We start from the raw sequence: 12778 nt of genomic DNA on the forward strand, positions 1-12778 counted from the left end.
ATGTCCGCACCGTCCAAAATGCTGCCAGCTACACAACGCAAGTGAATCCGCATGTGTTCACTGAACCGTGCGGAATCACCGCATCCAATACATTGTACGGGGACATTTATCTTGTGGAGACTAAGCATCTCTGCAAGATAAATAGACATGCGGTCTGGAAAAATGTGCCGCATGTCCGTCTCCATGGGTGAGCTGTGGGCGTCTGTGCACACATAGTTGATATCCACTATGCTGTAACATCTTAACTCTGTGACCAACCCGCAGCGTTTACTGACTGCGGGAACATACCCTTACATGGCATTTTGTGTTGCAAATCCCTAATAAAGTAATTTGCATAGGACCTAAATCAAGATAATGTATTTTGCTCAATTACAATTCAGATTCCAAATACATAATTCCCATTTTTATAAATATCTACAGATAAGACACACATTTAGTTTAGGCTTCTGGTAGAAATGTGGTGTCTGTTTTTCATCTCGGGGTCCCAATGGATTGATTTCCAGGCTATAAAGGGCTGGGTTGCCCACTAGGTCGCTGTATGGAAATCCAAGATTCCATCACTGATCAATGGTGTGGATTTACTTGAGTCCCACTTGTGCGTTCCCAGCTATAAATGAGTAAATTTTACCATGCATCCTACGTCCGAGTTCTCACACCGGTTAGGTTGAGGAAGACTGGTAGATGTAGGGATGCTATATGTCCAAAGTGAGGTTCCCAAAATGTGGCTTTTTGGCACATATGGGAGTACCAAATTATAAGATCTTTTTGGGATGAAATAGTACAATTTGTAAACATTAATATTCCCATATATCCTTTGTTTGGTATTTTGGACTGGGAAATGTTGCTCCATCACTCTCATATATTTCTCAGAGAGTCTTTATTCCCAGCTTGGAAGGATAGATCACTTCCAAATCGCTCCATGTGGATAAAGATGGTAGATGTGGAGCTTAAAGGTGTGGGGGATATGAGTTAGATCTCCGCAGACAGGAGGAATTCCTCAGGCCCCTTGTGGCTAATGTTTGAGAACTGGTTGAAATAGTGGGTTAAAGTTATAACAATAATAAGGTTTTAATATACATTAAATTCTGAAACTAGACCCTGAGTCAAGTAAGTCGTGTTCATCTTTGTTCTTTACATGTATGATTTATATTTGACTGAGTTGTAATTGTAACTCTTGAAATATAGGATGTATGAAGCCTGATTCATCTTCAACACGTTCTTGTTACATATTGAAATATCCACAATTGATTGATCTGATTTAAAGTGCCATTATTTTCTTGCCCTGCTTGATAAAACGAGTTTAAAAAAAAAGTAATTTGCACAGTGTCACAACTTTCATGCTGGACAAAGTTACATATATATACACACACTAGATGGTGGCCCGATTCTAACGCATCGGGTATTCTAGAATATGCATGTCCACGTAGTATATTGCCCAGTGACGTAGCATACAGCACAGAGCCACGTAGTATATTGCCCAGTGACGTAGTATACAGCACAGAGCCACGTAGTATATTGCCCAGTGACATAGTATACAGCACAGAGCCACGTAGTATATTGCCCAGTGACGTAGTATACAGCACAGAGCCACGTAGTATATTGCCCAGTGACGTAGTATACAGCACAGAGCCACGTAGTGTATAGCACAGAGCCACGTAGTATATTGCCCAGTGACGTATATAGAACAGAGACGCGGATTCTTTACTGTAAGAGCAGTGAGACTATGGAACTCTCTGCCGTATGATGTTGTAATGAGTGATTCATTAATTAAATTTAAGAGGGGACTGGATACCTTTCTGGAAAAGTATAATATTACAGGGTATATACACTAGATTCCTTGATAAGGCGTTGATCCAGGGAACTAGTCTGATTGCCGTATGTGGAGTCGGGAAGGAATTTTTTTCCCCATGGTGGAGTTACTCTTTGCCACATGGGTTTTTTTTGCCTTCCTCTGGATCAACATGTTAGGGCATGTTAGGTTAGGCTATGGGTTGAACTAGATGGACTTAAAGTCTTCCTTCAACCTCAATAACTATGTAACTATGTAAGAGCCACGTAGTATATAGCACAGAGCCACGTAGTATATTGCCCAGCCACGTAGTATATTGCCCAGCCACGTATGTCACAAGATAAAAAATAAACATATACTCACCTTCTGAGGGGCCCCTTGTAGTTCTGTCGCCTGTGTTCGGTTCAGGCGGCAGCTTCCGGTCCGAGAGTGTGATGACGTCGCGGTCACATGACCGTGACGTCGCGGTCACATGACCATGACATCACGGCAGGTCCTTCTCGCGCAGGTGTGCAGGGCCTGCGATGACGTCGCGGTCACATGACTGTGATGTCGCGGTCACATGACTGTGACGTCACGGCAGGTCCTTCTCGTGCAGGCGCGCAGGGCCTGTGATGACGTCGCGGTCACATGACCGTGACGTCATGGCAGGTCCTTGTCGCACACCAACCTTAGCACCGGAACCTGCCGCTTGCATGGACCGGTCACCGGAGCGTCGGAAAGGCGGCGGAAGGTGAGTATATAATGATTTGTTATTTTTTTTTATTATTATTTTTAACATTAGATGTTTTTACTATTGAGGCTGCATAGGCAGCCTCAATAGTAAAAACTTGGTCACACAGGGCTAATAGCGGCGGTAACGGAGTGAGTTACCCGCGGCATAACGCGTTCCGTTACCCCTGGCATTAACCCTGTGTGAGCCGTGACTGCGGGGAGTATGGAGCGGGCGCCGGGCAGTGACTGCAGGGGAGTAGGGAGGGACTAATCGGACTGTGCCCGTCGCTGATTGGTCGCGGCAGCCATGACAGACAGCTGGCGAGACCAATCAGCGAATGAATATCCGTGACGAAAGTTGCCGACAGAAAGACGGAAGTACCCCTTAGACAATTATATATATATAGTGCCCCCCCCCTTGAACTTTTCAACCTTTTCCCACATATCCTGCTTCAAACATAAAGATACCAAATGCAAATTTTTGGTGAAGAATCAACAACAAGTGGAACACAATTGTGAAGTTTTACAAAATTTATTGGTTATTTTGAGCTTTTGTGGGAATTCAAAAGCTGAAAAGTGGGGCGTGCAATATTATTTGGCCCCTTTAACTTAATACCTTGTTGCCCCACCTTTTGCTGCGATTACAGCTGCAAGTTGCTTGGGGTATGTCTCTATCAGTTTTGTACATCGAGAGACTGAAATTCTTGCCCATTCTTTCTTGGCAAACAGCTCGAGCTTAGTGAGGTTTGATGGAGATCGTTTGTGAACAGCAGTTTTCAGCTCTTTCAACAGATTCTCGATTGGATTGAGGTCTGGGCTTTGACCATTCTAACACCTGGATACATTTATTTGTGAACCATTCCATTTTAGATTTTGCTTTATGTTTGGGATCATTGTCTTGTTGGAAGACAAATCTCTGTCCCAGTGTCGGGTCTTTTGCAGACTCCAACAGGTTTTCTTCAAGAATGGTCCTGTATTTGTCTCCATTCATCTTCCCATCAATTTTAACCATCTTCTCTGTCCCTGCCTAAGAAAAGCAGGCCCAAACCATGATGCTGCCACCACTATGTTTGACAATGGGGATGGTGTGTTCAGGGTGATGAGATGTGTTGCCTTTACGCCAAACATATCGCTTGGCATTGTTGCCAAAAAGTTCGATTTTAGTTTCATCTTACCAGAGCACCTTCTTCCACATGTTTGGGGTGTCTCCCAGGTGGCTTGCTGCAAACTTTAAACAACACTTTTTTTGGATATCTTTGAGAAATGGCTTTCTTCTTGCCACTCTTCCATAAAGGCCAGATTTGTGCAGTGTACGACTGATTGTTGTCCTATGGACAGACAGGCCCACCTCAGCTGTAGATCTCTGCAGTTCATCCAGAGTGATCATAGGCCTCTTGGCTGCATCTCTGATCAGTCTTCTCCTTGTTTGAGATGAAACTTTAGAGGGACGGCCGGGTCTTGGTAGATTTGCAGAGGTATGATACTCCTTCCATTTCAATATGATCGCTTGCACAGTGCTCCTTGGGATGTTTAAAGTTTTGGAAATCATTTTGTATCTAAATCCAGCTTTAAACTTCTCCACAACAGTATCACGGACCTGCCTGTTGTGTTCTTTGGTCTTCATGATGCTCTCTGTGCTTCAAACAGAACCCTGAGACTATCACAGAGCAGGTGCATTTATACAGAGACTTAATTACACACAGGTGGATTATGTTTATCATCATTAGGCATTATGACAACATTGGATCATTCAGAGATCCACAATGAACTTCTGGAGTGAGTTTGCTGCACTGAAAGTAAAGGGGCCGAATAACATTGCACGCCCCACTTTTCAGTTTTGATTTTCCACAAAAATTTAAAATAACCAATAAATTTCGTTCCACTTCACAATTGTGCTCCACTTGTTGTTGATTCTTCACCAAAAATTTACATTTGGTATCTTTGTTTGAAGCATGATATATTGGAAAAGGTTGAAAAGTTCAAGGGGGCCGAATACTTTCGCTAGGCACTGTGTGTGTGTGTGTGTGTGTGTGTGTGTGTATATGTATATATAATATATATATATATATATATATATATATATATATATATATATATATATATATATATATACTGTGTATAAATGTATGTATATATATGTATATATATATATATATATATATATATATATATATATATATATATATATATATGCACTACCGTTCAAAAGTTTAGGGTCACCTAGACAATTTTGTCTTTTCCATGATAGCTCATACTTTTATTAATCAAATGAGTTGCTAAATGAATTGAAAAACTAGTCCAGACATTCACAAGGTTCTCCTTCAAACTTTGCTTTCGTCAAAGAATGCACCATTTGCAGCAGTTTAAATTTTTCACTCTTTGTTTCATTGCAGCCATTTGGCAAATTCAAGAAAAGTTAATTTTTTTTCTCATTAATGTTCACTCTGCACCCCATCTTGACTGAAAAAAATCAGAAATGTAAACATTTTTGCAAATTTATTAAAAAAGAAAAACTGAAATATCACATGGTCATAAGTATTCATACCCTTTGCTTCGACACTCATATTTAAGTCACATGCTTTTATTAAAAAAGAAAAACTGAAATATCGCATGGTCATAAGTATTCATACCCTTTGCTTCGACACTCATATTTAAGTCACATGCTGTCCATTTCCTTGTGATCCTCCTTGAGATGGTTCTACTTCTTCATTGGAGTCCAGCTCTGTTTAATTAAACTGATTGGACTTGATTCGGAAAGGAACAGACCTGTCTATATAAGACCTCACAGCTCACAGTGCATGTCATCAGACCAAATGAGAATCGTGAGGTCAAAGGAACTGGCCAAGGAGCTCAGAGATAGAATTGTGGCAAGGCACAGATCTGGACATTGTTAGAAAAGAATTTCTGCAGTACTCAAGGTTCCTTTGAGAACAGTGGCTTCCATAATCGTTAAATGAAAGATGTTTGGGACCACCAGAAGTCTTCCTATACCTGGCCGTCCAGCCAAACTGAGTAATCGTGGAAGAAGAGCCTTGGTGAGAGAGGTAAAGAAGAACCCCAAGATCACTGTGGCTGAGCTCCACAGATGCAGTAGGGAAATGGGAGAAAGTTCCACAAAGTCTACTATGACCCCTCCACCAGTCAGGCCTTTATGGCAGAGTGGCCCAATGGAAGCCTCTCCTCAGTGCAAGACATATGAAAGCCCGCATAGAGTTTGCTAAAAAACACATGAAGGACTCCCAGACTGAGAAATAAAATTCTCTGGTCTGATGGGACGAAGATAGACCTTTTTGGTGATAATTCTAAGCGGTATGTGTGGGAAAAAAACAGGCACTGCTCATCATCTGCCCAATACAATCTCAACAGTGAAACATTGTGGTGGCAGCATCATGCTATGGGGGTGTTTTTCACTTGCAGGAACAGGACGACTGGTTACAATTGAAGGAAACATGAATGCGGCCAAGTACAGAGATATCCTGGATGAAAACCTCTTCCAGAGTGCTCTGGACCTCAGACTTGGCTGAAGGTTCACCTTCCAACAAGACAATGACCCTAAGCACACAGCTAAAATATCAAAGGAGTGGCTTCAGAACAACTCTGTGACCATTGGCCCAGCCAGACTCTTGACCTAAACCCAAATGAGCATCTCTGGAGAGACCTGAAAATGGCTGTCCACCAACGTTCACCATCCAACCTCACAGAACTGGAGAGGATCTGCAAAGGAGAAAGGCAGAAGATCCCCAAATCCCGGTGTGAAAAACTTGTTGCATCATTCCGAAGAAGACTCATGGCTGTACTTGCTCAAAAGGGTGCTTCTACTCAATACTTAGCAAAGGATCTGAATACCTATGACCATGTGATATTTCAGTTTTTCTTTTTTAATAAATTTGCAAAAATTCATACATTTCTTTTTTTTTCAGTCAAGATGGGGTGCAGAGTGTACATTAATGAGTAAAAAAGAACTTTATTGTATTTACCAAATGGTGGCAATGAAACAAAGAGTGAAAAATTTAAAGGAGTCTGAATACTTTCCGTACCTACTGTAAATATGTTTATAAATGTGCCTTATTGTATTCTATTGTATTTTGTTTTTAATGCTTAATAATTTTTATTTAGAATTCAAAAGATCCCCCGACTTCTTGTTGCTGCTGCTGATGGCTACCTGTACATCTACAACCTTGACCCACAAGAGGGCGGAGAGTGCACACTAATGAAACAGCACAAGTGAGAGCAATTCTGGGGTCATGTATTTCTATTATCTGAGAACCAAATGTCACATTAAAAGACGGACATATCCAGTTCAAGCTTTTTCAGTCAAATATATGTTTCTTATTATTGCTAGCTTATAAGCATCCAACCCTTTTTGAAACGCTGACTTAGTATGTATGTGGTAGGGCATGCCCCAGTCTGAGTATTCTACATGTAAAGAGCTCTTTCCTATTTAGATATCTAAATTGCCTTTCCTCCCCTCTTAATGGATACCCCTGGTTCTTTGGAGGGTCCTTGGAAGAAATAAATCATGTGCCTTTGCTTTGTCTTGACCACACGTCTTTTTTCCAAGCTAATCAAGCTTACTTTTTCTAACTTCTCAATATAAGAGATCTTCCCATTTAGTAACTGTCTGCCTATGAACCCGCTCTAGTTTTCAGCTTTCCAAATATTTCAGCCCAAACTGAATCCCAAACTAAAGATGTGGGGTAATATTACACTGTGATAATGGGTTTTATCTCTTTTAATACATCTTAAAGTCTTATTTTCTTTTGCTATTTGACATGGAGTACTGCACTTTGGCTTAATTGCAGCCAGACTATCCAAGCATGTCAGAACCTGTGTCACAGGACTTCTGAGAGATTAAGGAATCATCTTTTGCATGTCTGCTACAGCATAAAGAGTAAAGTCCAAGGGCAGTTTGAATCTCTGAGGAAAACATTTACAGAAGACACAGAGCAAAAATTACAACAATATTACAACAAACTACGGACCCATCTAATTCATAACAAGGAAAAGAAACTGCACAGATTGCCCCTCAATTCAGGACTCTATGCAAACAGATGCAAAACAAAGTGATATGGAACATTTTTTCAGGAGACTGCGTCTGAGGGAATATTTCAATGATACAGAGGATTCAGAACCCACCTGGACTGAAGGAAAAGGGATCCTAACAACAAAGAAGAGGTCAGACTGGACACCTGCACCGGGACGCAACCCTTATTTGGATAACTATATAGACTCCTTCAGACATTTGATAAAATCCACCATCATAGACACTAACAGGAGACAAGCATCCAACATCAGTGCCCAGGAGAGAAAGGCCATACAGTCTCTGAAAACCAACAAAGAAATCATCATAAAACCTGCTGACAAGGGTGGTGCAATAGTCATGATGAACACATCAGACTATATGAGGGAAGCAAACTTATGGACACACGCTACTACAAAAGTTGGAGTCGGATCCTACACAGGACTATTACAACGAACTAAACAAGTCTGCCCGACGTATCCATAAGAGCCAATGACCTGATACCAGAAAGTCCAAGAACAGGGACATTCTACATGCTTCCCAAAATCCACAAATCTGGAAACCCAGGAAGACCAATTATTTCATGTGTGGGCACCCTTACTGAGCAGGTATCTGGATGGGTAGAGGGTGTTCTTACCCTTGGTAAAGGACACACCCAGCTTCATTCAGGACACAACTGACCTATTGAATAAACTATCAGCAATAGGTCCTCTACCAGAAGGAACCATCCTGGTCACCATGGATGTGGAATCTTTGTACTCCAATATCCCACACCAGGATGGATTAAATGCCTGCAAATTCTTCCTGGAAAACACAGGGACTGATGCAAATTCTGTGGTGAAACTTATAAAATTCATCCTCACCCACAATTACTTTGAGTTTGACAAGAAGATCTATCTACAAGAGACTGGCACAGCAATGGGAAGTAAAATGGCCCCACAGTATGCAAATCTTTTCATGGCCAAGCTTGAAAGCGACTTTTTGTCCTCATGTCCCATCAGGCCTCTGGCCTACTACCGCTACATTGATGACATTTTAATCAGCTGGACGGAGTCTGAGCCACAGCTAAAGACGTTCCTTGAACAGTTTAATCAATTTCATCCCACCATCAACTTGACATTCAACTACTCCTGCACTGAAATTAACTTTCTGGACACCATCATTAAACTGCAGAACAATAAAATAGAGACATCACTGTATCAGAAGCCAATCGACCGTCCAACATACCTTAAATGGGACAGTTTCCATCCAAAACACATAAAAAACTCCATTGTCTACAGCCGCTTGGCCATCAGATACAATCGTATGTGTTCCAACCCAATGGATAGAGATGAACACCTTGGTCTCCTCAGAAAGACCTTTTTGAATCAGGGCTACCATCCAAGAACAATTGAAAATCAGATCACAAGAGCCACCAGAATATCAAGGAATCACCTGCTACATTACAAAACTAAAGAAGAAAATAACCGGGTACCTCTAGTAGTTACCTACAATCCAAATCTGGAGGCACTAAGGGGAGCTGCACGGAAATTACAACCTTTACTGCAAAAAGATGCCCGACTACAAGCAATTTTTCCAGACCCCCAACTACTGTGTTTTAGGCAGCCCCCAAATCTAAGAAGCATCATTGTCAAGAGCTCCCTGTCCTCTCCAACAGCTGCAGGTACCTTTCCTTGCAACCAGAAAAAATGTAAAACCTGTCCATTTATAATGACCACGGACAAGATAAAGATCCCCAATTCACATCAGGACTACAAGATACCAGGTACATTCAGCTGCGTCACTTCTAATGTGGTGTACTTAATTATTTGTACTAAATGTCCAACTGGGGGTCTGTATGTGGGGGAGACAGGGCAGAAACTGAGAACAAGGATGAACTCTCATCGCCATACAATAAGAGAAAAAAGAATAGATATACCTGTGGCAATACATTTCTGTCTCCCAAATCATAAAATTATGGACATGAAATTACTTGTATTAAAGGGTAACTTCAAATCGCAGAAAGACAGGAGAGTCTGGGAATATAAACTGATGACGACCTTTGACACTCTAAATGCAGGAATGAATGTGTCACACGGATTTATGTCTTTTTACATCAACTAATGAACTTACCCATCAGACCATGTGGGGTCATCACAACAGAACCAGACCCTACTCACAGGACAATAAAACAATCCTTATCTAAGAATTGGCCCAATATTTATGGACGTAACTGTTTATCACCCATGGTAATTCTGCTTCATGTCACCTGGCTTATCCATGGTTTTTTTCCCCTCTCCTTTTTTTTTTTTTTTCCTCTATACTATGTTGTGCATAAATATGTGATTCTTCAGAATTTGTTTTAGTCTTTGCCTGATGAAGAGACGTATGTAGTCTCGAAAGCTTGCAATTTGTTACCATCTTTTCAGTTAGCCATTAAAAGGTATCAACCACTGAGGACTCTCAATTCTAAATATTTTTCTATCTACTGGCTAACACGGTACCAAGATATATTTCTTTCCTGTATGTTAATTAACCACACCATGATCTTTGACATTCCTATATGTCATGGTTGGGAAAAAGTCCCTGACCTATGACATAAAGGTAAGACATGGCAGACGCTGTGCCTGCACTATTGTTACTAGGAGCTCTGCTTAAGTGATGGCCGTGCCCTGGCTGTCATAGCCAGGGGTTGTGCTGTTTAACCCCTTACTGTCGTCTGATGGAATAGTATGTCCATTGTCAGTATCCCCGCGTTGAGGTGGGCTCCGGCGGTGAGTGACAGCCCCTCTGCCTGTGGATCAGAGACCCCGTGGCGTTACGCGGGGTCCCGATCGCTGCCATGGAGAACCGACATCTGTGTCTCCAGAGCTGAGAAACTTCCTGTCATGTGCAGTGCATGTCAGAAAGTCTCTCAGGTCAATGTATAGAAACGTCAGAGCTGACAGCTTCTATAGCATGCAGATGCTTCTTCATCTGCATGCTATAGAACCGATCAGCCTTCACAAAATGATTGGCTCATTGTCGGCCAAAGTGTAAAAGTAAGAATAAAGTTTAAAAAAAAGTAAAATAATTGTAAAAATATTAAAAAATAATTTTTTTAAAATAATAATAAATCAATATTTATTCTATCACTAAATAAATATCTGAATGAAAAAAAATAATCTAAGCAAAAGTACACATATTTGCTATCGCCGCGTTTGTAATGACCCGACCTATAAAACTGTCCCAGTAGTTAACCCTTTTAGTGAACACCATTAAAAAAAACAAGGCAAAAACCAAGGCGCCGAACAAAAAGTGGAATAACACGCGATCAAAAAAACAGATATAAATAAACATAGTACCGCTGAAAACGTCATCTTGTTCCTCAAAAACAAGCCACTATACAGCGTCATCAGTGAACAAATAAAAAAAGTTATAGCTGTCAGACTAAAGTAATGCAAAAACAATGATTTTTTCTATAAAATAGTTTTTGTTGTATAAAAGCGCCAAACCATAAAAAAAGATATAAATGAGGTATCGCTGTAATCGTACTGACCCCAAGAATAAAACTGCCTTATCATTTGTACCACACATGGAATGGTATAAACACCCCCAAAAGAAATTCATGAATTGCTGGTTTTTGCTCATTGTATCTTCCAAAAATTGGGGAAAAAAAGTGATCATATGCCTGAACATTATACCAATAAAAACATCAGCTCGTCCCACAAAAAGCAAGACCTCACATGACTCTGTGGGCCCAAATATGGAAAAAATTATAGCTCTCAAAATGTGGTGATGCAAAAATAATTTTTTTGCAATAGAGTCTTTTAGCGTGTGACAGCAGCCAAACATAAAAACCCAATATAACGCCTCTTTCACATATCCTGATTATTTTCAGTACCAGAAATGTCTGTGTCCGTGTGTCTAATACTTGCGGCACACGTGTGGCATGTGTGTTGCATCAGTACCACACAAATGGGCACCAGGAAAGAGGCGTTGCAGTAAGCGCTGTTCCTTGGCGCCAGGTGCTGAACACGGCTCTCATCATTCTCCCCTTCTCTGCTGGTGATCGGCACGAGCAGGGGAGAATAGTGAGTTATATTTAACCTCTTAACGACTGCCGAAATGCCTTTTAATGGCGACAGTTAAGAGTAGTTAAATCACAGCGCTGCTTTTTAACGGCGCTGAGGTTTAAGGTTATAGCGCCCCACCAGCGTCAGAATTACTCCGGGGTCTTCGCTTCCGGGGGTTGGTGCTAAAGTTAGGCTTGGGGCTAAAGTTAGGTTTGGGGCTAAAGTTTGGGTTAGGGTTGGGGCTAAAGTTTGGGTTGGGGCTAGGGTGGGGTTAGGGTTTGGATTACGGTTACGGTTGGGAATAGGGTTAGTGTTGGGGTTAGGGTTGGAATTAGGATTTGGGGGTTTCCACTGTTTAAGCACGTCAGCTCTCCAAACGTGTCATAGCGTCCTATGTCAATTCAGCCAATTCTGCGTTGAAAAGTCAAACGGTGCTCCTTCCCTTCCGAGCTCTGCCATGCGCCCAAACAGTGGTTTACCTGCATATATGGGGTATCAGCGTACTCAGGACAAATTGTACAACGACTTTTTGGGTCCAAGTTCTCCTGTTACCCTTGGTAAAATAAAAATAAAAAAGATCTGAAGTAAAAAAAAAATTTTTTTAAAAATGAAATGTTCATTTTTTTTAAACATTCCAAAAATTCCTGTGAAGCACCTGAATGAAGGGTTAATAAACTTCTTGAATGTGGTTTTGAGCATCTTGAGGGGTGCAGTTTTTAGAATGGTGTCACTTTTGGGTATTTTCTATCATATAGACCCCTCAAAGTGACTTGAAATGTGATGTGGTCCCTAACAAAAAATGGTGTTGTAAAAATGAGAAATTGCTGTTTAACTCCATATAAACCCGTATAACTTCCTAACAAAAAAAATTTTGGTTACAAAGTTGTGCTGATGTAAAGTAGACATGGGAAATGTTACTTATTAAGTATTTTATGGGACATATCTCTGATTTAAGGGCATGAAAATTCAAAGTTGGAAAATTGCAAAATGTTCATAATTTTCGCCAAATTTCTGTTTTTTTCACAAATAAACGCAAGTAATATCAAAGAAATTTTACCACTAACATGAAGTACAATATGTCACAAGAAAATATTGTCAGAATCACTGGGATCCGTTGAAGCGTTCCAGAGTTATAACCTCATAAAGGACAGTGGTCAGAATTGTAAAAATTGGCCTGGTCATTAACATGCAAACCACCCTTGGGTGTAAAGGGATTAAAAA

General features: G+C 40.8%; 1 protein-coding gene across 3 annotated transcripts in view; it reads left to right on the forward strand.

Moving 5' to 3' along the window:
* Positions 1–12778, forward strand: part of WIPI2 (WD repeat domain, phosphoinositide interacting 2) — a 195741-nt gene that overhangs the window by 167231 nt on the left and 15732 nt on the right. For 2 of the 3 annotated variants that reach the window (XM_077275602.1, XM_077275604.1), the window contains one exon: positions 6620–6727. The exons of the other annotated variant lie outside the window; for it this stretch is intronic. In XM_077275602.1, the coding sequence (XP_077131717.1) occupies positions 6620–6727 (108 nt within the window). The remainder of the gene's footprint in view (positions 1–6619; positions 6728–12778) is intronic. 3 annotated transcript variants of the gene reach the window in all.

This window comes from Ranitomeya variabilis, chromosome 7, assembly GCF_051348905.1.
Source record: "Ranitomeya variabilis isolate aRanVar5 chromosome 7, aRanVar5.hap1, whole genome shotgun sequence".
Classification (NCBI taxonomy): domain Eukaryota; kingdom Metazoa; phylum Chordata; class Amphibia; order Anura; family Dendrobatidae; genus Ranitomeya; species Ranitomeya variabilis.